This window comes from Eubalaena glacialis, chromosome 15 (assembly GCF_028564815.1).
Source record: "Eubalaena glacialis isolate mEubGla1 chromosome 15, mEubGla1.1.hap2.+ XY, whole genome shotgun sequence".
NCBI classification, from domain to species: Eukaryota; Metazoa; Chordata; class Mammalia; order Artiodactyla; family Balaenidae; genus Eubalaena; species Eubalaena glacialis.
Window position 1 is genome coordinate 4,719,587 of NC_083730.1, and position 24,978 is coordinate 4,744,564.

The 24,978-nt window shown below is 48.6% G+C and overlaps 1 protein-coding gene across 1 annotated transcript; it reads right to left on the bottom strand.

Moving 5' to 3' along the window:
* Window positions 1-446: 446 nt before the first annotated feature.
* Window positions 447-22,967, bottom strand: CNDP1 (carnosine dipeptidase 1). The gene is made up of 11 exons (XM_061170493.1): window positions 22,843-22,967; window positions 20,110-20,259; window positions 19,390-19,552; window positions 18,613-18,701; window positions 14,575-14,775; window positions 12,098-12,182; window positions 7,761-7,921; window positions 6,483-6,647; window positions 4,901-5,042; window positions 1,639-1,786; window positions 447-1,451 (listed from the first exon to the last, which is right to left on the bottom strand). Exons 1-11 carry the CDS (start codon window positions 22,924-22,926, stop codon window positions 1,385-1,387), a joined length of 1,455 nt encoding a protein of 484 aa, XP_061026476.1. The 5' UTR covers window positions 22,927-22,967; the 3' UTR covers window positions 447-1,384.
* Between the last annotated feature and the right edge of the window lie 2,011 nt (window positions 22,968-24,978).

Below are 24,978 nucleotides of genomic sequence, written 5' to 3' on the forward strand. Positions count from 1 at the left end.
AAGCTTAATAGCAAAAAAATATCAAATTCCTGCCCATACTCAACAGACAGCATTTAAATGTTCTCCAGCATCAGAGGAAAAGTGGCTAAAGCCTCAGCTGGGTCCCATTTCTGTGACGTGGTTCAGGACAAGCCGAATTACTGGCCCTCTGGTCCAGCCATTTTAGATGAGGTGCAGCAAGTTTTAAAACTGACATTTCAAGAACCCATGAAGCAATGGAATGTGTTATGCTTGTTTTTTATTTAGAATTGTAAGAGAAACATTTTTAACCTTTAAATTCTTCTCCATTAATGTGATTTAAATAATGAATTTATAAAGATTAAATCAGTTTGTTTAAATATACTCAACTGTAGAAAAATTGCATTTTTTTGTTTGTTTACACTGTCAAATCCAATCAAGCCAAACAAGATGGTTAACTAAAATGATTAATGAACGCAGCATTAGCTGATGGCTTTAAATTTAGAATGTGTTACTGATGTCAGGGTTGATTAGCTCTCTATCTAAAACCGATGCTATTAAAAGCTTTGAGCAATTTATTAGATGTAGTCACTGAGTACAATTCCAGCAGGGTGAGAGAGATTCTATCAGGATTAATTCTGCTGTGGCGAACTGACATGTGCACAGATGTTGGAGAGCGAGCAGGCCTTTACTGACGGGTCAGGAAGAAAGAAGAGGCTGCAGGAGGGGCGGTTGGTTGGCATCAATTGCAGCAAAGGTAAAGAGGCTTGGAACTTAAAAAGTACTCATTTTCACACAAGGAATCCCAGATGGCATAAGGATATGAATATTGATCATTTCCATTTCAACACTTTTGAAGAAGCAAGAAAAATAAATGAAGGGGAAGCAAGAGGTTAATGCGGTATCATGCTTTAGTAACGCCTCTAAAAATGAGCCCACAGGGAAATTACAGTAGGCAGTGCTGGAGACCAACATGTTTGTCAATAAGATAAACGGCACAAGTGGTAAAAGCAAGGGTGATGTAGGATGGACAGTCACTGGCTGGGATGACTGTGTGTCAAGCACTTAGAGGCCTAGAACGCAAACTGCAGTGATTACGCCAATCAAATTGCAAGCGGAGACTCATCAGAGACTTGTCCTCATCCTGAAGGGTACCGTGAGTCCAGGCCTGGGGCAGCCGCAGCAGGACTCGGGGAAATCAGGTTGTTGAAGGTGGCTGTGGCTTCAGAAAGGTGTGCACGGTGACACGAAACCACGTCCGATGTCTGCGCCTTGGAAATATTTTATTACTGGTCCAAATGTCCAAGGGAAAACATTATTTTGGGGACCAAATTCCTCTGGATGGTTAGATTTTGTTCCTGCCCAGGGTTGTGTGAAAGGGGATCTGTCAGTAGGTCAGACCTAGGCTGGAAGGTTTCTGCCATGATTAATGCAGCTTAGCCATCTCCAGGAAAAAGGCAGCAAATAATTTGGATCCCTCTATGTAATTCCACCTAACAAAAGAAATAGAGAGAGACACTGTTATTCCCATTCAGATGACAGAGGGAAAGTAGTCTACAGTTTAAACAGGAAGACTTGATGACAGAAGTTGCATCTGAAGTATGCAGCCTGTCTGGAGGTTCCCGGTGTGAGGACCCAGGCTTGTGCAGGGAGGGGTGAGCGTCCACAGGACTCACTAACCTGTTGATTTTCTCATTCTGCGAGTGCTCTCCATCATCCACGGTGCCCAGCGGGAGCATCATCACACTCTTCTGGATGGTATCCTGGAATATTTTGGCAATGGGTATGGTTGATCCATCTCGGATCATGTCTGGCTCCGTCCCAAACACTGAAACACAGGAAAAGAAGGCATTTGCATAAAATAATGACAAGACTACCCCCAGTAATCTCCTCAAATGTAGTGTTTGCTTTGTCTTTTTCTTCTTCTTTTTTTTAATCATTTAATTTGATACTTGGGTTCGGTAAGCTTCTTGATTTCACATAATTTATATTCTAAAATCATCAATAGAGTCAAGAAGAAAACTGTGGTTGCCTTTTTTACAATTATCTACTTTTAAACTTTTTTTATTTATTTTGGTCAAGCAGCATGCGGGATCTTAGTTCCCCAACCAGGGATTGAACCTGCGGCCCCTGCAGTGGAAGTACAGAGTCTTAACCACTGGACCTCCAGGGAAGTACAATTATCTACTTTTAAAAAATATTTTTAAATTTGTATTTTGAACTAATTTTATACTTACAGAAAAGTTGCAAAAACAGTACAGAGTTCCCATATATCCTTTACTTTCCCTAATGTTAACATATAACTATTGTACAATTATCAAGAATAGGAAATTAACATTAGAATAATACTATTAAGTAGACTCAGACCTGATTGGAATTTTACCACTTTTTCCCTTTTTCTATACCAGGATTGAATCCAGAATCCCACACTGCATTTTGTCATTGCTTCTAAGTCTCTTCTTGTCTGTGACAGGTTCTCAGCCTCTCTTTGACTTTCATGAACTTGAGGCTCTTGTAGAGTACTGATCAGTTGTTTTGTAAAATATCCCTCAGTTTCGGTTTGTCTGATGCTTTCTCATGATTGGAAGAAGTCATGCATTTTTGGCAGGAGCACCACAGGATGGTATACCCACTTGTATGGTTGCTTCATGAATTAAATATTGTGAAGGTGGGACAATTTGTTTTTTTGTTTGTTACCAATATACAAATAAATAGCTGTACTCAACTGTCACCTGAATATCTCAGCGTTTGTGCTCAACTTTCAAGGTATCCCAAGAAATAGTTTTAACGGATATCCTAGGGTCTGGAAAGAGATGAGTTCAAACATTCTAGGCTAGAGGACAAGTTGCTGGTGACGGAGCAGGAATGAAAAATGAAACAGTCGCAAGAGAGAGCGTGCCCGACCTTCTTTATCCACAGAGCAAGGCATGGATGAGAATAAAGATGATGGACTTTGTTAGCAGAACTGGTCCAGCACACAAACAGGCCCAAAGGTGCCCATGCTTTCCTGCAAGATTACGTCAGGCCTTGACATTTCAACCACACGCCTCTCTTCAGTGGCATTACATTTATCTTCCTAACCCTTCTTCCTCTTTTCATCACTCCAAAATTGGCAAAATGCTGTTACAGTTGGGACAGTGGGAATGATTATGCAGAGAAGCACGCCTCTAAGTCTTGGACTTGTCCTGTGATTATTAATGTCTGTGTCCCTGTAGTGATAATCCGGATAGGGAGTGAGGGCTCCAAGGAGGTCTGCACCCCCAGTTCCAGCTCCAGCATCTCTGGGGGTGTGGCCCAAGGCCCAGCTGTAACATAGGGCATAGTCTATCTAAACACTTGCCAGTGTCTTCCCGCCTAACGTTTGGAGAGACCCCAAAACTCCCCCTGCTTTTAGGAGAGCCCCCCACTTTGCAACTGTTGGCAGTGTCCCATTCCTGCTGCAAAAAAGACTGGCTGTTCCTTCTCCCTGGGCAGCCAGAAGCCCAGGCCTGTGTCCCTGCTCCCCAACCATGTATCCTGTCCGGGACTTTGAAATACGTGAAGTCAAAACAGGCACCGCTGAGGCAATTACAAATAAAGCTATCCCCTACCTCTGGAGAAGCAGAGTGGCATTGTGAAAAGACCGCTGGTTTTAGAGTCGGATAGGCTGGAATTGAGTTTCTCGTGTGTTCTGTAATTTTATACAAGGAGCTCATATCCAGGAAGCTTCTTCAGTGGAAAGCTCACATGGCCTGCCGTGGGGCTGTCTGCACCAGCCAGGCAGTCCAGCATGGGCTTGGGAAGAACAGGACCACACACAGTAATTAAAGACCCAAACCCATGCCAAGATAGGTCCATGGTTAAAAACTCTCAGGGGAGACTCTGTGTTCACCGAAAACCCAAGCAAGGACGGTCAAGCTTACACACACACACCCCGTCCAGGGTGAGTGTGGCTCTTGGAGCAAGGCCTTTATGTAGTGGGTCTCGTTTTCTGCTTCATGCTGACCCGAGACCATTAAAACCCACACCCCCTTGTGACCAGGAAGAACAAGTCCCCACAGGGCGGCCCCGTGTCAGCTTGCTCACTCCACTAAATGTTAGCTCCTTCTTCATTTTTAATCCCAGAAGATTTCCTTTACTTTCATGCAAGTTCAGCTGTGCTTTAAAAAGCATGTTTTCAAATGTTGGTCATCATTTCCAGGAGTACTGGAGGTTTTCAAGTCCATCATTTTGCTCCAAATTCAAATCTCCTGGTGTAAGCTTAAACCCTGGCTTTGCCACTAATAGCTGGGTGCCCTTCAGCAAATTACTTAATCTCTTCAAGCCTTAACGCATAAAATGGGGAAAGGCTGCTGGGAAGACTCATGAGATAGAGCGCTGTGCACGGTAATACAGCCCGTATAAAAAGGAGAGTCGATACTGAAGTTTTAAACTCGTCTGCCGTATCCACTGCTCCACCAGGCACCACCCCCTCTGTAATCTGGAGACTGTCGCACAGAGTGGAGGAAGTCAGAAAGAGAGAAACACACACCGCGTGCTAACACATATACATGGAATCTAAAAAAAAAAAATGGTTCTGAAGAACCTAGGGGCAGGACAGAAATAAAGACGCAGACGTAGAGAATGGACTTGAGGACACGGGGAGGGGGAAGGGGAATCTGGGACGAAGTGAGAGAGTGGCATGGACATATATACACTACCAAATGTAAAACAGATAGCTAGTGGGAAGCAGCTGCAGCACACAGGGAGATCAGCTCGGTGCTTTGTGACCACCTAGAGGGGTGGGATAGGGAGGGTGGGAGGGAGGCGCAAGAGGGAGGGGATATGGGGACATATGTACATGTATAGCTGATTCACTTTGTTATACGGCAGCAACTAACACACCATTGTAAAGCAATTATACTCCAATAAAGATGTTAAAAAATTTTTTTAAATAAAAAAATAAAAATATCTGAAGTCCAACCTGTTTTGATGGCTCTTTTTGCCGCAAGGTACTGATTATCTCTAATATTTGCAGTCCACGGGTGTAGTCCTAGCATCATAGATACAGTCATCTGGTTGGAGCTATTTCTTTTGGAAAATATATAGTCAAGATGCTGCTTCACCTAAAAGGAACATTTTCAGGTGGAAGAGAAAATTTCAAGTTATTCTCTCATACCATGAACATACAGTCGTCTTTCATCAAGAAACTGATGAAATCTCAACCCAACAAATTCAAGTATTTTGGTTTTACCTTAGTCCTTCTGGAGGGATGGCGTGGAGTGAGCAGGGTCTCCAGGACTGGGAGCTTCGCCAGTGGGAGGAACACTAGCTCTCACGCCCCTTCCGTCCCCAGACCCTCCAATCCCAGCTCTGACCCCCCCATCCTCACCAGGGTGTCTGACTGTTAACGTTTGGTTATTATGAATTTTGGTAATTATGAAACACAATACAAGTACAACTTCTCCATCTGACGACTGACCACTCTTTTTGGACTTCCCAGTACCTTAATGACTCTTACGGGGAATACCATGCATCTGGAACTTTCTGAGAAATGGGAGCCAGTTCCAAGCTAAGCCGTGAAGGACCCTTGTCATCAGCGCCCTCCTCTTCCTTGGCTCTGTTCCAGCCGCTAGTAGGGAAATCCTCCGAGAACAACTCCATACTCTAAAATAGTCCTTCCAGGGAATTCCCTGGCAGTCCAGCGGTTGGGACTCCTCGCTCTCACTGCCAAGGGCCCAGTTTCAATCCCTGGTCGGGGAACTGGGATCCCACAGGCCGCGTGGCGTGGCAAAAATAAAAGAAAAAAAAAATCCTTCCAATATTTGCTTCAACCAATATTAATGGACACCTGTCAAGTGGCAGGAACTGTTCTGGGTGCTGGGGTCACAGCTGTGAGCAAGACCAGGACGGTCCTGCCCTCGTGGAATTTGTATGTTGTAGACAGAGGGACAAAAAGGGAGGGAGGGAGGAAGGATGGAGAGTCTTTTAGGATGTAATCAGCACTGAGGAGACAGTGAAAGGGACAGTGGGGTAGACGGGGGTGGGATGAGGTGCTTCCTGAGCTTATGTATTCAGAGTCTACTTTCTGTTAAACTTGAGGTGAACCGATGACTGGTGGGTAACTGAGACACGCACTCCCTCCAGACAACGAACGTTTTCATTAAAATGGCTGCTTTCAGAGTGTAGATTTCAGACATCACAGACAAACTGATGACTGCAGCTTGAGATTCCCAGCTCAGCCCAGCCGTAGGCAGTTAGCTTCTCCATCTGGGAGTAAAACCAATCTTGCCTTCATAGCTACCATTTAATTTTTAAAAATTTCCCATCACTCCAACTCCAAACAGTTACTTATCTGACTACTATAATTGCGTATAATTGAGCAAAGAGATTTTTACCGAACAAAAATTTATCAGTTTCTTGACATTTGTTCCAGTCCCTTTTGTATTGGAAAAAAGAAAAAAAATGATACTTCAACGCGAACAGCTGAACTGCCCGCTAAACTGTGGTGTGCGGCACTCAGAATGGCACTGCCACTGGGCGGGAGAACAACGCACGCTGGTTACCTGCTTCTCCACCACAGACAAGTTCATGTGAGGGACTAGACGGATTGAAAATTTTCCTATCACTCGGCCAGGGATGACTGTCTTGGTTCCAGGCTCATGAAACGCACCCTCAATCCCATGAATAGAAAGAGATGGGTATCTCCACAAGTGCATTAGAAGTTCCTCCTAAAGTAAAATAAAATCATTTTACTATATAGAGGAGTGTTTAGTTAAAACCCAGTTGAATTATATCGCTTGTATCACCAATTTCTGTACATCTGTGACACCATTCATGACAAGTTAGTGACCACCGTACTTAGATATGTCTGCACTAATAGTACAGGTGGACTTTTCCCTCAGGACCTGAGACCCTCTGCTGCCTTCAGCTGCCCTAGCTGCTTCCACTGACAAGAGCCTCTCACCACGCCAGCTCTGAAGTTTGCAGTTAATAGATGGCAAAGGGGCCCTTTCCAAAACTGGGGTTCAATTGTAAATTTCTATCCCCAGTCATTGCCGTGATAACTTATATGCTAAATGCATTTTATTTTCCAGAAGGTTTCAAAGAAATCTACAGACATTTGAGCCAGTGGCCACCAGAGGGCTAGTCTGAGGCAAGAGACATACTTCATAAGAGTAAACTCCCCACTTGTATTCGGCATTTTTCCCTCTCCTGGAGCGTCCACCCAGGAGCCAGCCAGAGCTACCAAACACCACAGCAGGCAAGGGTTTTGTTTGTTTGTTTGGTTTGGTTTTTGTTGTTGTTGTTGTTATTTTAAGGAGGAGGAGAAGTAGAAGCGAAAAGAACGAAATCTAAATTTACCAGTAGCCAACGCTTTGGGCTCTGGGTTTACTTACTACACTCAAACAGCAATGTAGCAATTTACACATTAGCCCGTAAAGCTCTTGGTTTTGTCTTTTAAAAAATGAATAATTAGGGGTCTTGGAGCTGAAATGATCTCAGACTATTCTCAACCTTTAAACAAATAGGAAGCCCAGCTCACTGGCTGAGGGCTGGCGTGAGGTTGAGTCTCATAAGCCAGTTTGGAAACGCACGGCTGTGAAGTGAATCACTGCCCTGTGGTTCGGTGCCTGAGGCCAGTGCCAGACGGACTCCAAGAAAAGGACCAGTTGATCTAGACCACGAGGACCACGAGGTTTCGTGAAGGGAAACCTGCCCCTGATTAGCATGTGCTCTCAGCTCTGAGATGTGCAGAACAGCAGCACATAGCAAACTAGGCACTGGGAAAATAGGGGTTTTCATCGTTCCTCTTTCAGGTTACCCGTCAACGTGTGACCTACCTTGGTGTCAAACAGAAACTTCTTAACCTGGCTGCTCTTCCGGTACTCCTCGAGGTCCAGATCGATGGCTTCGTATGTTCTCTTCTCCTCCTCTGTAACAGGAGCCACATGGTCATAGATTCCAGGGATCAGAATTCGGCCAGAAGAGTCCACCAGGCTGCCTATGAGAGACACACAGGAGACAAAGGCAGGTGGAAGCTACAGGTGCTTGGGGTCCTGGCCCTAGAGCAGAGCCTCAGGGACCCTCCTGGGGCTGCAGCGGGCCTGCGACCGGCCCTGGGCCCTACAGCAGAGCTACTTGTCAGTAGCTCACGTCCCAGAGGTGACGGTGGGAGGAAGGAGCCGGTCACCAGGAAGACTCGGCCTGCGTCAGACCCGTTTTAACGTCCACCTTGTCGACAGAGGGATGGAAACACACGGCTCTGCAGTCAGTTACATTTGGAGTGACTTATCTGTGTTACATGCAAGTTCTCAGCTACACTCTTACATCATAAACAAGGTTCCTTTTTTAGTTTTATCTTATCCTGGGTTAAAAAGTAATGTGTTCATTAGAAAAAAATTTTAAATATATATGTATGTGAATATACGTACAAACCTGAGAAACTGAAAGTCATCGTTCCTTCTCAACCTCTCTCCCCTACACACACTACAATAATATAATAAATACTCATCTTTAATCAAAAACGTAACAGCCTTGAGGTCTAGTCTACAAGCTACACGTCATAACCACGAAAGCTTTCATAGTGGTGAAGCAGATACACTGCTCTGTTATTTGTGAAAAAGTTTGGGGATTAACAGCAATGAGTGAAAAATCATCAATGAGCATCTATAAAAGAAGCAGATGCTGAGATTGGGTAAACACGGTTTGCTGTCTTGAGAAAGGACTTACAGTAAAGGCCCAATGCAACCAGAAAGTAGACTAAAAATAAAATGACGGAAATGTCTCCAAGGCAGCTAAATTCATCTTTAGTCCATCTGGGGCCTTTTATTCAAGTGAAGGCACTTCATAAAAATATGTGCCACATGCTTCATGTGATTATAACCTGACAGTGTCAGAAAATTACTGTGAAGCACTGTATTTTCAAATCTTTCTGTTAAAGTTGACAACCGCAAAGCACGGGGCGGAGGGCCCTGTGAGACCCAGGGCGTCACACCTGGCTGTGCGACATCTGCCGTGTTCTGGACACCACATGAACGCAGGGGACCCACCCGCACTGAAGACTCCGCCTTCCAGCACGAGGGCACGTCTCTAACCACACGGGGCTGAATAACAAGTGTGACCCCATGAGTGGACGGCGGGTGCTTCGGCCTGTGTAGACAGAACTAAAGACAAAGTAAACATCCCACCAAAATCTGCAGGGTGGCCGTCGTGTGGAACGTAAGGGGCTTCCCAGCGCTTTGAGCCGATCACGGAAGGCGAAGCCCTGAGGTGTGAGGACGTCAAGGCAGCAAAGCACAAGGAGAAGGCTTCCCCGCCTGGTTCTCAGCCACAGCCTCCTCGGCCCCCCTCCAGCTCCCCCAGGACTTCTCCGAGCCTTCTAGTTAATAAGATGAACATGACCCTGTGGGAAGCAGACAGGGACCCCCTTCACGGGGTGTAACACACACAGAACAGCAGGATGACACCACCGACACCACCGCCGGCTCCCAACTCGACGCATAACGTCAATCAGCGGACCTGCTGGAAGAATGTCTTAGGATGTACGTGATCATTTCTGGTTCGTTCATCTGCTTCACCAAATGCTCCATAGCTCGTAAGGTAAAAACCGCAACGCAACTACCATTAAAGAATAAATATTCATTATAAAAAACAAATTAAAGACTATATTATATAATATACATTCATTATAAACTCCGAACAAAACTCTAACCGCACTCCGGGGACAGTACTTGCAGGTGCTGTGTGCGTATTGGCCTCCCTGCGGGTCCTGAGTTATGAATTGCCCTCATTTAGCCCAATAAAGTGTATCGCACATCAAATAAATGATACAAACCCATTAGGAAAATTCAAGTCAAAAACTAAGTTGGGCACCAGATGACCGGGACTGGCTGTCCCTAGTCACAGGCCACCCTGTCACCCTCACGAGAGCAAAACGTAAAAGCCCCGCCAGTGACACAGCCACTGAGTCTTCCCTTTAGTACGCACCCCTAAGCCTCTGCTGCCGGGCTCATCTGCAAGGACAGAGCTGCAGAGGTGAATGGGAGCAGACCCTGCTCCTAATCCAGCCGGAAAGACGCAGGTGAAGAGTCAGCTGTGGGCCCACGTGGGCAGACGAGCCCGGAGCCCGCCGAGGCTCGGTGCTGAGAACAGAGGCGTGTGCTTGAAACGTCAAGGTGAACAACAGGAGAGACCTGAGCTACTCCAGCAGCCGGGATGCTCAGTGTCCGTGGTAGGGTGCCGGTTTAGCTGGTGTTGCCAGACATCACCCCGTAACGGGGGCAGGGGTGATTCAAACAGACGTCCTAAGCAAATGAGCCTGTGATCTGAGCAGCTCATTCTCTCCAGCAGAACTGCCCCAGGGCCCAGCCCTCGAAGTGGCTTTAAATCGCTGTTTTCTCAGGATGGAGGCAGCCTTCCCAGCGTGGGCTGGAGGAGTGATTATTTGATTTATTTCAAAAATCAAAGAAAGTGAAACCACGTGCTTTTCATTCTGCGCATGAGCCCGATCTGACTTTTCCTAGCAGAGCAATATGCGCTTGTGGGGCTAAATGGGATTCTATGCCTGGGTGAAACCATCAGTCTACCAGGATGCCGTGCGGCAATCACGCTCAGGGGGGAATCGAGATGCAGTCCCAAAGAAGTGGTGATGCCATTCCCAGGGAGGAGAAAATGAGTTCTGGTAAACTAGAGATTATTTTATCTCTCTCCCCACCCCCGGCAAAAGAATGTTAACTTGCATGCTATCTGAATTCTTTGGAAACAATTTAAACACTTTAAAGAAAAATGGCTTGTTGTTTTCTGTCTAAAAGTGTCAAGCATGGAAAATATTGTCCAAGAGTTGTATTTTAGGAAAACTAGAAGGCCATAAAGAATAGACAGATGATAGATGATAGATCAAATAGATAGACGACAGATAAATAGATGATGGAGAGGATAGACAGATAGATGGATGGATGGATGGATGGATAGAGAGATAGATAGGTAGATAGATAGACAGATGGATTTAGTTGGACAATGAAGGAGCAGGAAGCTCTAGAATAAAGGTGATACTGAAGACCCAGAGGCAACCTCCCAACAGGTCGCCCCGTGGCCTGGTGGTTCCCTGTCGGAGGCTGCCGAGGCCAAGGGGATTCGGGAGGGCGTGGCTAAGGCAGAGCTGTGTCAATATGGAAAAAACAGAGATTTTTGCTAATTGATTCCCAAAGAGGGAGTGCTTTTTGGCAGTTTGCCCAAAAGGGGCATGTTGTAAAATTTGCATAAAGTCGCCCTTGGGACATCACACCTGGCTGTGGGACACAGCTAATCAGCGGACCTGCTGGAAGAACATCTTAGGATGTACGTGATCATTTCTGGTTTGTTTATCTGCTTCACCAAATGCTCCATGGCTCATAAGGTAAAAACCGTAATGCAACTACCGTTAAAGAACAAATATTCTTTGTTCTTTAATGGTGAGAAAGGTGAGAAAGATCCAGGTATTGCAAGGTCTGAGGCTTATGTAACCTGAAAACCTCTTTTTTAAAAAGAACCAAATTGTGACTATGAACGCGCAGTGTCCCTGCCAGGACTGTGCAAGCGAGGCCCTGGAGATGAAGCCTCCTTCAATTCCGGGATCCACCCGGAAGCTGGGCTGTCCGAATGTAGGCAAGAGTTCCAGGTGAGTCAGGTGGGCAAGCTGGCTCTCTGGAAACACACACACACACACACACACACACACACACACACACACACGACTCCCGCCTGCATCCACCAGGCCCACCACCTGAGGAGGTCACGGGCAGGGGCAACGAGCAAACTCACTGGCGTCGCTGAGCCACGTGGGACCGCGAGGACTCACAGGAAGGAAGCCAAGAGGCGTGGGTAGATTGGGCACCAACTCTGGATGCCTCTCCAGGAAGGTCTCTCTGCCACCACCCTCAAGTGCAGCCAGATGTGTCACAACAGCCGGCGAGAGGAAAGGGGGTGGACTGAGGAAGGGTGTCAGTCCATGAAGAGAAACAACGTGGACGTAACAAGCCTAAGAAACGCTTAGCCAAGGGGGAAGCTAAGACCGTGGTCTTCCTCCGCTCCGCCCTTATTCAGGGCTGGCCTGGAAACCAAGGGGGAGACAGCTGAGTCAAACAGAACTACATTAGCAGACTCCTTGATGCTTAAAAAGTGAAACGAAAGAAGACATTACCAAGAAGAGCGACCAGATCCGCCATAGGTTCGTTAAGGATCCCACCAAAGGTCCCCGAGTGGAAATCCTGATCTCTGCACTTCACCTGCAAGACAGGGAACGGGAAGGCAGCTGCTTTCCGCCGCGGCTGCTCAGAGACACCTTTCACCGGGCGGCAGACCCGCCCCAGGTGGCCCTCAGGGCTCAGGGGTCAGCTGACGTTGTCACCGCCGTGCTTCTGTCACACGATGTGGGGTGTCTGCCCCCCACGTCTTCAGGTCCCACTGAATTCCCCGAAACCGACCTCAGCCCCTACCTTGCCACCAACAGCGCCGAATCCCAGACCACCAGCCCCTCCTCAGCCTAACGACTGACGTGTAACGCAGTTGCCTTCCTCTTGGTTTCACGCCATCTCTTGTTCAGCCCTCCTTCCAGAAAAATTCTCCAAGAAACTTTCTTCTCCTTGTTCTTTTCCTGCCTGCAGGACCATTCTACTTACGTCTCCTCTGATAACTTCTTTTCTGTCTTTTCGCCCGCCAGCTTAAGCCTGGGATCACTCTATACACAGAGCTTCAAGGCCCACGGGACTTCCTTTACAACCTCCAGACTCTCAACGCTCCTTCCCTAGGTCTGACCTTTGACCTACTCACGAGACCTAAAGCTTCTAGTCGCCTATGGTACATAACACATTGGTGTGCTCCCAGCTTCTGAACTTGAGGAGGTCTAGAAGGGAACATCTTCTCCTACAATTACTTCCTCCTAGCTTGCCGTTTCCAAAACAAGGAGAGATGCCAGTCCTATAAATCTATCCCCTTAAAATGATGTTGGGGACTTCCCTGGTGGTCCAGTGGTTAAGACTTCGCCTTCCAGGGCAGGGGGTGCAGGTTCGATCCCTGGTCGGGGAGCTAAGATCCCACATGCCTCGTGGCCAAGAAACCAAAACATAAAACAGAAGCAATATTGTAACAAATTCAACAAAGACTCTAAAAATGGTCCCCATCAAAAAAAATCTTTGAAAAAAAATGATCTTGGATTTCTCCCAGGCACTCTACGTCCAATCGGTTCCCAAGTTCTAATGAGTTTGGGTTTTTAATTCTCTTTGACCCATTCCCTCTCACCTTTCCTGCCCGGCTGGCCCTTCTCTGCCTCTAGTGCCATCTTTAAAGCCCTGCCCGGTGAATCTTCCATTTAGTCACTGTAGCTTAAGACCTCTATCTCATCAGGCAGTGATGCTAACAAAGCACTGTGGGGTTGCAGAGCCCCACCTCTGAAATCTTTGCCGCTTTATCCCACCTCTGCTCACAGCTTCCCTCCTCCTGGCCCCGTCACGAGCCTGCCCTCCCCCGTTCTTGGCCACAGCAAGACGTCCAGTCCCTTGACCCATCCAAGACCTCCTCACGTCTCGTCCTCCTGTCCTTCTTTTCTCCCCATTCAACCTGAATGCCTCTGTGCATCCCTTCAGCCTCTCCGTGGGCGATGTCTTGACTGACTTCGCCTCCTTCTCCATCACACCATCGGGCACAGCCTAAGCCCTGGACCAGCCCTGCCCACTGGGGCGTCTCCACCACTGGCTCCTGAGCACAGCTGCAAACGATATCCCACCACTCGGACAGGGGACTAAACACCCTGACCTGCCCGCCAGCCACTTCTTCGTGCCCACCTGTTCCCCACAGAGACCACTTCCAGCACATGTCTCTGCAGAGAAACTTCCTTCTGACTCAGCAGTAGAAAGAGGCCAAGGACGGCGAGATGTTCCCCGGCCTTCACGCCTCGGACCCTGCCCTGCTTCTGCAGCTGCCCGGGACCCCCGCGGGAGAGCGGAAGCCCTTCCCGGGCTCAGGGTCGCACCCGCCCTCCGGCTCTCATACACACCCCCTCCCCTTTGGGGTTTCCAGCTGCTCTCCGAGGGAGGACTTTCTGATTCTAACTTGCAGGCTCCATCACAGCTTGTCCGCATTAATAGAAAAGGAGCAGGAAGCAGACTACGTGTCAGGGCGGAACTCGAGGTCGCTTTTAGTGATCACAGCAACCCTGGGAGGATTAATGTGCCCACTTCAGAGGTAAGGAAACAGGCTCAGAGGTTAAGGTGCGCTCAAGGCTGTTGGTCGGATGAGCCAGACCTCGGGTGCCGGCCCTGTCAGTGCTGGCACCCCTTCTCTTTCTGTCCAAGACGTGGTGGGCAGAGCAGGTAACGCCCGCTCACAGCATCCCCAGAACCCGATCAGGCAGTCAGTCTCCTTACCCCAGTGCCCCCGTGCCTGCCTCCAAATTTCACAGCTGGAGTTCCTAAAACGTGGTGAGCCACAAACCCCTCTGAATCTTCTCTCCAGAAAAACGTACACAGCACATGCGTTCACATCTGGGGGCTTCATGAACTCCCCCAGTCCCAAGACCCCGTGATCCCCGGGGCCATGCCCCCGGGGCGGTGTCTGCTCTCCGTCCTCCCCACGGGGACCCCAGCACGGATCCACCTCCAGGCGGCTGCCGTCGGCAAGTACCTCCACCATGAAGCAGCTGTTGCCTCGCGTCCCACACGTGAGCGCGGGCGTCCTCCGGCTGATCCACAGATTGTCTGAAATCACGATGTAGTCTACGCTTGAGAAGAACCCGGCCTTCTCTTTCTGGACAAGTTCCTCCAGGGCAGGAGAACCAGCCTCCTCCATCCCCTCGATGACAAATTTGACGTTCACGGGCAGATCCTGAATGAACAGTGGAGCAAACCACGCCGTCAAAAAAAGTGGACACTTTTTGCCCTTTCACCTTTTAAAATCCAGATTTGTTTGCATGTAACTTAAACACACTGAATTATTATATACATTCCCCAAAGCTCTGTTTATAGCGAAGGAGTTTTAACTCAGGTTGTGATGGAGAATTCAAGGTAATGGCCAGGGAGCCATCAATCTAATACTGATGACAGAGGATCTGGGCAGGGCATCCCTAAAGAAAAGGCTGCGTCCACCATACGGGGTTCTGCTCGGCCCCTGTGGAGAAGCCCGTTCCTCCTTCTCCCCAGAAGGAATTTTTCCAGAAAGGTTACTCAGTTACAAATCTCTTTTCTGTCCTCATAATTCTGAGCATGATAAATGAGAACTCTTTCCTTTGAAAGGCTGTCTAATGTTTAATCCTCAGGATAATTTTCATTTCAAGTATCTGTTATTTTTCAGCTACGAGTTCAATCTGCCTTTTAACTTATTCAAAGGCTTTGATCTTGCAGCAAAATGGACCTTGAGTTTTTCCTCTAATATTAGGACATGGAATAGCGCCTTTACAATTCTTACAATGTGCCTTTCCCCCATTTGGTTTTGATCTTTCTGTATCTGTATAATTTATAACTTCATATCTTTGAGAGCCGTGTGGAGAAGAGAGGTCGATGGCTTTTCCTAGAGCATAAGGCGCGTGCGGGGGGAGAGGGGGGTGGTGGGGGGTGGGGGGGGGGTGGGGGGTGGGGGGGGTGGTGAAAAGTTATTCTACGCAGACGAGGCAGCGCAGACACACTCATTAGCTCTAATGAGTGGGATTGTCCGGCCCCAGATTAACAAAGGCAGGACGAGTGGAGGATTATGTATTAGAAAATGTGACCTTCAGTCATTCAGCTGCTTAAGGGCATTTGGGGATAACAAGTTTTTCAATGCATTCCTTGAATACACTTCTATGTGTCTTGGGAAGTTAAGCTAAAGTTCTGAAATCTTAATATCTGAAAGCGCTTTATTAACATTTAACTAGAAAACAATTCCCAAGAAGTAGCTGGAAAGCCTAAGAATTTTCTGGCAAAATGTGATTAATAAAATACAAGTCAATAGCTATTAAGTGTTGGAGGAGGACGTGGGGCTGGCAGCCAAGACTGGGCTTTGGTCTCTGCTCTGTCCCTTGACACCCAGGGACCCGGGACCAGCCATTTCACCTCTTGGCAGCCCACTTCTCTGCTAATACTTGCTCTGCCTCTTGGTAAGACGATGCAGTGAGGTGATGTACATTTAAGTGCTCTGTAAGCAAGACAGAAAGAGGGGATGGAGGGCAGAAGGGAACGAGGAAGGAAGAAACCAGAGCTCATAAAGGGCCTAGTACTCGCAGGCTCCAGGGAACCTTTCCGTATTCACTGAATCCCCTCGACAAGCCTGGAGACAGATATGATCATTCCTAGATCACGGATGAGGAGAGTGAGCCTCAGGGAGATTAGCTGGTTTTTCTAAGGGCAGTGGGGATTCCTTAGGTTTTGTTTGCGATTATATGTTTCAGAGTTGAAATTTAAAAAGCAAAGCAGATTTTCACCTTTATATAGGCCCTGTCTTATAAATATTGCTTTCCTCTTCTTAAGAAAGAAGGACAGAAAACGAGAGAGAGAGGTGGGACGTGGGGAGGGAGGGAGGGAGGGAGGGAGGAAGGAAGGAAGGGAGGGAGGGAGGAAGGAAGAAAGAAAAGAGAGAGAGAGAGAGAAACCAAGGGCTTATTTAGGGGAGTGCCATGAACAAGAGGACAACCTTGCAGTGGTCAGCAGGGCCCAGCCAGAAAAACGTCCTGATTCACTAAGCCTGTCTTCCTCAATGAGATAAAGCAGTCAAGTCGAGAGCAGTTAAACCCTCTCTTCTGCTTCTGTCTCAGGAGACAGCAGACTCATGAGAGAAGCCCCTGGGGTCTGATGAAATCACCTCCGGGAAGGAAAAAATGCAATGTCAGGACCTGCTCGAAGGACAGGATTTGGGAGAAGCAGCATCAAGGACCTAAACCTCGGGCAACAGCTGGGCCGCTCCACTTGTCTTGTGGACGAGTGGACACGCTGCCCGGAGGTGGACGCCCCCCAGTCCTCCCCAGACGGGCACATCCCAGCCCGACCTCGCACCCCTCTGTCTCGGAAGGAGTGTGCTGCTCCCAGAGCCTCTTTGGGGACGGGGTGGGGATGGTTGGCAGGGGTTTGCCCTGCCGACACGTCCCTTTCTGTCCATGAACCCAACAAATGGGCCCCACTTCCTCTTAAATTTCCAGTGTTCCAAAGTGCTTAATTCAATTCAGCCACACAAGTAAGATGAGGGAAAGGTAGCAAGGCTGCACATTTTTAAGGTGACCCCACAAACTCCTTCTGCACCCCCAGGTTGCAGAGCCCATACTCTGTGGAGCTCAGACTGGAACGGGCTGGGTCTCATCCCTGGGCCTGGTCTCCCTGGCACAGGCTCAAGCTCACCGACTAGCGGGGCCATTTCTGCATGAAAGGGATGGAATCACACCATCAAATCCACCCAGTGTTAGAGGGCCGGCGCCCATATCAACACTCTCACTTTTACAGAACAGAATCTGAAGCCCAGAGAGGTTAAGTCTCCCACCCATGGCCACACAGCTAGATTGGATCCTGTTTGGAGTGTAAGCATGCTCACTACCAGAAGAGAAAAGAGCAGTGCGAGATGAAACCATCCTCGTGAGCACAGCAAACGGCACAGTTTTAGTTGGTGGTCTGAGAGAGTAGCCCTCCCCTCAAAGCTGCACCCCACCATAACCCCTCCTTGGACGGATTGAAACCACTTCCCACAAGAATGCAAAGAACTCAAGGATTCAGACAGAACGTCACACCCCAGAGATCGCTATCCTGATAATCTGCAAAGCAGCTAATATATTTCTTAAAGCGTATGTCTGTCTCTATTAACAAAACCATACTTTGTGATAAGAAGGACTGGTTGCAAATAAAAAAGACAAGCTGAGTAAGTTGAAGATAAAAAAAGACAAGTCCCAGAAGATTGTGATGTAGCCACAGGCTCATCATGTTTTTTGTTGTGTCTCATTGTTGCATGCCAACAGCACGGGATCAAGGTATCACCCTGCCCCGGACCAGCTAGGTGGCTTTGAGTATGTTCCCTTCCTTTCCCAAGCCTCTCTTTCTTTATCTGTAAAATGCGTGTGATTGTAACACATTCCTCTGCAGATTGCTGGGAAGAGTAAAGGACACCATGCAGCTCAAAGCCAGCTGCCTCCATCACCATCATCACCATCATCACCATCACCATCACCATCACCATCATCATCACCATCATCACCATCACCACCATCACCATCATCACCATCACCATCACCATCATCACCATCACCACCATCATCACCATCATCACCATCACCATCACCATCACCATCACCATCATCACCATCACCACCATCATCACCATCACCATCACCATCACCACCATCATCACCATCACCATCATCATCACCATCATCCCATCACCATCACCATCATCACCACCATCACCATCATCTCCATCATCACCATCATCACCATCACCATCACCATCATCACCATCATCACCATCACCACCATCATCACCATCACCATCATCATCACCATCATCCCATCACCATCATCATCATCATCACCATCACCATCATCATCACCATCATCCCATCACCATCACCATCATCACCACCATCACCATCATCACCATCACCATCACCATCATCACCATCATCCCATCACCATCATCATCACCATCATCCCATCACCATCATCATCATCATCACCATCATCATCCTCGCTCCCAAGCACAGCCGGCACCTACCTCGTCCAGGGCTCTGAATGTGCTCACAGCGTTGATCCATGCTAAAACAGGGCCTTTGTTGTCTGTCGTTCCTCGGCCGTACAGTTTTCCTTTGAAAATGGGGGAAGAATTTTCAGAAAAGCATGGACACCTCTGCCAAGTTGAATGAGCCAAAACCAAAGGTAGTTTTATGGGTAATTGTTCTAATGGTGCTTTCTATTTTTCTAGGCAGAAGTCTTGGTCTGAAATCACAAAGTATTGTTTCTTATGTACAAATAGTATGCTAGCCAGCAAACATAAGCTAATTTGAAATATACAGATCCCTTTGGCCTTAACAGTAATTAGCTATTTTATCCAAGTTCATTGAAGAAGACCCGCGGGTTTGTTGCAGAATGTCAGTAATATAGCCTCTCACTCTGAGATTTTACAATTAGCAGGACAATGAAAAAGGGTGTATGTGTATCTCCATTAACCTTTCTTTTTCTTGTCTTTATAAAACATAATTACATTTGGTGTTTTTCAAAAAGAAAATATGTGACCTACACAACTATTTTCCTCGAAACCCAAGAACTCTCCTCGTGGGGACTTAATTTGCCCAGGGGCACAAAGGTTCATGGTTTCTTTCACAACTGAAAGAAAATCAGCCTCATTGGACCAACCAATGGACCATGAGGGCAGCGTTCTCTGCACTCCTAACGACAGGTAAGGCCTGGAGCCCGGGGCAGTCACATCTCGAATTCTTAAGCCCTATGACCAGTCCTTCACCCACAGAAGAGCCCAGCACGAGGTGCCACTGACCATCCACCTCCGTCAGCGTGTGAGGGTCCGTGACCCACCCATCCTCCTGTCTGGCAGGCTGCACGTCTAAGTGGCCGTAGAAGCACACGGTGGGCTTCTTGGGATCATCCCCCAGTGCGGCCAGGATGATGGGAGGTATCGGGAGGCTCTGACCATCAGGCAGCTGCAGACGGAAAATGGATAACTTTTTTCGAAAAAAAGCCATTTGGTTCTTCCAGAAAATTCAAAGACATGGATGGCGTTAGGAGTCTGTTACTAGCTCCAATCAGGTGGACACAGTCCTGGAAACAGACTATTCAGACTCATCAGTGCTAAAGCAGGCGACACCGGGAGGGTAGATTAAAGGTCCATCTACTCCCGAGGGGCAGTAATAAGCCTTGATTCTGATGAGGGATTGGGTCCTTCGAGAAAGAGGCATTTGAACTTAAGGGAAAGGGCCATCTGGGAGCAATGTGAAGCACGTGAAGGACATGAACAGCACAGGTGGGGGGCCTTCACGCGCCCCCTCCACCTTCCCCCCGTGCCCCCCGGTCCCGACAGGACGAGGTCGATGCCACAGCGTCCTGTGGGATGAGGTGGCGATCTTCGCCCTTCCTGGGAATCGCGATGCTGCTTCTGCTGAGCATCAGGGCAAGCCAACCCCCATCCTGCCACCACGAAGGGAAGCCTGGCTGATGCCCAGGGAAGCGGCAGCTCGAAGGCGGGAGGGGATGCCAGCACCTGCTGAAAACCCGCGTCCACCGAGTCCACGCAGGCTCCCAGGAGCCGGAGCCGGTCTGCAGCCAGGCCCGTCATTCTGAGCAGCTCTCGTCGGAGGCGCAGCACGGGCTGAACCGAGTCGCTCTCGACCGCCACCCACTCCTTCAGCGTCTGAGAGGAAAGGCGACAGGTGGTCAGCACGCGGGTCATCCGCGTCCACTCTTGGGGGCGCACCTCGCCGTGTCCGCAGCGCCCTCATCTGACCTGGAGACCGAGCTGGCAGACACACGACACTCACAGCAAGTGGCAGACAGCGGGAGGTGTGATCAGGAGCCCAGAGGCCAGCGACGTCTGGTCAACGCAGGACGGGACTGTTGGTGGAAGGCCGCCTCTGAAGCCTGGCCGGCCCCTCAGCGCCACCAGGCTCATACACAAGGCACAGGTCCCCGCCCCCCTTGTGGTTTCTAAGAACTGAGAGCAGCCACCCCTCGAGGGCTCGGCTTCCCACAAACGTCCCTCGCAGGTCACTCTGATCCACCCCACGGTGGCCTCAGCTAGGCTGCAGGACCCCCCGTGACCATCCCGTGCATTTCAGTTCTGAGGTCCCCCCGCTGCACCTGCAGGATCCGGGAGGGGGTGTAACCCCGGGTTTGAACTCAGGGCTGGGCAGGCAGACAACCTGAGTTCCTGGTCCTGGTTCTGCCCACTACAGGTGGGTGACTTTGAGGACACTCTTGAAGCTCTCTTAGCCTCAGCTTTCTCCGCTGCCGGAGGGGCGTAAGGCTCCCTCGCTGCGGGTTATGGTGGATGTAATGCTGTGGGACAGTGACACATACACATTTTGGTCTTTCTCCCCGGTTCCCGGCCAGCGCTCCTAAAACTTTTACAATTTCCTAAGCGGTAAGGTACTAGGAGCATCTCTTGTTCTAATATTTGGTCTTCGACGCCAGGTCCTGACACAGAGCTCCTAATGCCCTTGGGATTTCCTGGGTGAAAAGGAGCGCACTTTTGTCCTAGCGAGGAACTCTGGAGGCTCCTGGGCGTGCGGGCCGGTCCCCAGAAAGACCAAGCCGCGATAAGACGCTCAGAACCTCCAGCCCCAGCCCCCACCTCGGGGGAAGGACGATGGGCTGGAGACGGAGCTAAGAATCGGTGATGCCCACGTGACAAAGCCTCCATAAACATCCCTGAGGCTCGGGGTTCAGAGAACTTCCGGGCTGGGAAGGGGCGCCCCACAACCCACAGGACAGAGGCTCCCGCCCCAGGCAAACGTGTGGAAGCGTGTCCCTGAGTTCTGCGAGCTCTTCTAGCAAACGATGAGCCTGAGGCGGGACCACCAGAGGCCCTGATCTGTAGCCAAGTCAGGCAGAGTGTGGGCAACCTGGGGACCCACCACCAGCTACTGGCGTCTGAGGTCGGCATCGGGGTAGGGGCGACACTACCTCCAGGAAGACAGTGTCAGAGGTGAGCCACGTCGCAGGACACCGGGGGGGCCCACAGAGAACTGGAGACGTGCTTGTTGTGCAGGAAACCCACACTCGGGGGACAGAAGAGGAAACGCGTCTTCCGCGGTGAGGACGGAGGGAGAACGTGTGCGCCGGAGGCCCAGGCCGCAGCCTCGCCCCGCGGGTGCCCCGTAACCGCTGCTGATTCTCAACGCCAGGAGCGATCCTTCCCATGCCAGGCTCCGCACCTGAGCTGCTTACACTGGGACAGCCGCAGTGTTTATTAGAAACCATACCTGTGATTTTGGACTCTACTTCCTAACTTATTTTAGTTTGATTTCTATCCTGGTTGTAGCACTTCTATTTTTATTGTAAAGAAATGTGTTTGATCTGAAGGAATATTGTGTTTTACATTTCTAAACTGGAACTTATAGGGCGGATGCTGCCAAGTTAGTGCTAAACGTAACGGACTGGGAGTATCCGAGGACGCTGCACAGAGCAGCGTTCGGGCTGAAAGGCCCACGTTGGCGTGTGCTCCCGCCGCATGCCTTTTCTCTCCCCGCTGTGAGCTCCAGCCTGCGCTGCGAACCCCAGTCAGGTTTCAACATCCCAACAGGCACTTACAGCAAGTTAACACGCCCACACGAGGAAGGCTTCCATGAAGGTCAAGCTTAGGCACCGCAGCCTGGGCACTGAGCTTTGTGCTTTAGTATGAATCATGGGGGATTCACGTCTGTTTGCACAGTAATATTCCTGACTTGGGTTGGTTGACCCAGTAAATGTACACTGAACACACATCGTGTGCCAGACACGGTGTCGGGGGCTCGGGGTCCAGGGTCCAGGGCGGCCTCAGGGAGTTCCCGGGCAGTGGAGGCGTGCCAGGCGTGCCAGGCGTGCCGGGGGCACAGGAGCGCCAGCAGGAGGAGAGGGACGTGCCAGGTGGTGATGGAATGGGGAGGATGCATTTCAGCTAGTTCTGCAGGTGGAGAGGGTCTCTGAAGGGGAGGATGGGCCACCTGATCACGGTCCAGAGTAAAGGTGAGCTCAACGGAGCTCGGTGGTCATTGCTAAACAGACATCCCTAGATCAAACGTGCTGGGAATGCCCTTTTTGGAAGGAATGGCCGGAAGGGATCTCTTACCTGAATCTAACCAACATTTATTATTCTAAGTCAATGAGGAGTCACAGGCATTTTAAATGGAGTTGTCAGGCAAAAGAAAAAAAAAAATCCACATCTCCCAGCAAATAACCATTCTCCCAGATTCCCAAAGGGCACATCCAAGCATTTTGTGTGTGCCGTGTCTCTCACCTGTACAAATTCATCCTGATGGAGATCAATGTATTGGAAGACCTTCTCTAGCAGCCCGGTGGGCGGGGAGGACGGTGAGAACATGCCTCCGTCCAGCAGCAGCAGGAAAACAAGGAAGGAGAGATGATGCCTGTGAGCATGTGACAGGGGGGATATTTTAAAATAAGGACCAGGTTTTGGACTTTCCACCTTTCAAATACTTCAAGAAACTTAATGTTATCCAACACAGATGATTCCAGTCTTTTGAACTAAAATAACACAAGGTAGTAGAATGGGAAATATATTTTTTGCTATATCTTCACCCAAACCCTTCATTTGCAATGCTAAAGAATTTTAATAAGATAGAAACCAAGTTAACAAGCTTGTATTTAAGCAATGCTGTTGTTCGGTTTTTTCCTATGATACAATCTTTCCTATGGGTTCACTTCCTATAAAGCTAAGTTGGCTCCCTACATCCCAGGTGTTAAGGGCAATATTTATAAGAGAGAAAAATGTGAGATAATTAAAAACAAAAAACAAACAAAAAGAACAGCAACAAGACTTCTTTGTGTGATTAACCACTTTATGTAATATTAGAAAAGTAAGGACTGACTAAAATCCTGTGCAGTGTTATAGGGTTTCTTTCCATCAGCTCCTGAGGTTAGAATACTTTGAGAAGAAACTTACAAGCCACGCTGTGATAAATAACATCGCAGGACTGGCAATCACGTGGACACTGTTGGCCACAGTCTCTGCCTGGGAGCCCCTGGTCCGTGGCTTTCTCCTCTTTCCCTCCCACCAATCTGGCCTCTCCGCTTCCATACCTGACGGGTCCCTTCCTTCCTTTGCCCAAGACCCCATTTCCTCCCTCCTCCCTCTCCCTGTGATCCCTTCCTAGTCTCCTCTGGACTCCCACAGCAGGCTCCAGGCTGGGTGCAGAGCAGAAAAACTGGGTCCAGAAGACAGTAGGACTTCCACGTTGCAGACTAAACTAATTATCTTCTTCCAAACCAACTCTTCCTTCTGGATTGGCTCTGTTCATTTCTGAAATAGACTTTAGTTTTCAGAGACATCTTAGGTTCAGGCTGCTTCTTCCCTTGGCCTCCAGTTCCAGGCCCCAACAGAGCCAAGGTGAGGACTTGGGTCTAGAATATCAAGAACTACTACAACTCAATAATGAAAGACAAATTCACCCACTTAAAAACGGGCAAAAGATTTGAATAGACATTTCTCCAAAGAAAACATACAAATGGCCAACAAGCACATGAAGAGATGCTCAACATCGTTAGCACCAGGGAAACGCAAATCTAAACGCGACGCAACAACAGTTCACACCACTCAGGATGGTTAAAATCAAAATACTAGATGACAACGAGAGCTGGTGAGGACGTGGAGGGATTGGAACCCTCGCGCACTATTGCTGGGGATGTAAAATGGTGCGGCTGCTTTGGAGACAGCCTGGCAGCTCCTCGGACGATTAAACGCAGCGTATCTTACGGCCCAGCAATCCCACTCCTAGGTGTGTGCCCAAGAGAAATGAAAACATACGTCCACACAACAACTTGTGCTTGTACATTTACAGCAGCGTTATTTGTAATAGCCAAAGCTGGAGACGATCCAAATGACCAGTAATGAACGACTGAATGAACAAAATGTGGTACAGACGCACAATGGAATATTACTCAGCCATAAAAAGAAGTGAAGTATTGACACGTGCTACAGTACAAAAGAACCCGAACACATGTTAAGTGAAAGAAACCAGAAACAAAAGACTACACATTGGATCAGTCCAATTATGTGAAATGTCCGGAATAGGTAAATCCTAAGAAACAAAAGTAGATTGGTGGTTGCCTAGGGCTGGGAGGGTTGGGGGAAAGCGGGTTATGACTGCTAATGAGTTGGGGATTCATTTTCAGTGATGAGAACGTGCTAAAGTTGATCGTGGCAGTCATGGTGCAATTCTGAATGCACTAAAAACCACTGAATTGCAATGCACTCTGTAAGCGGGTGGATTGTAGGGAAAATGAATTGTATTGCAATACAGTAGTTATAAAAATAATAATAATAAATGTAAGCACTCATTCAACAATACAAATATATTACTGTGTATGAGAAATGTCTATAAAGGAAGCTAAGGTGAGGGTGAAATCAGGGTCA

Bases quoted from the DNA above. Each gene is read 5' to 3' on its own strand.
- CNDP1 (XM_061170493.1), bottom strand. From the start codon at position 22,926: ATGTTCTCACCGTCCTCCCCGCCCACCGGGCTGCTAGAGAAGGTCTTC. The intron at 20,260-22,842 runs GTGAGAGACACG...CTTTCCTCTCAG, and splicing joins ATCAGGATGAATTTGTACAG to ACGCTGAAGGAGTGGGTGGC. The intron at 14,776-18,612 runs GTAGGTGCCGGC...CTGTTCATTCAG, and splicing joins CATTCAGAGCCCTGGACGAG to GATCTGCCCGTGAACGTCAA.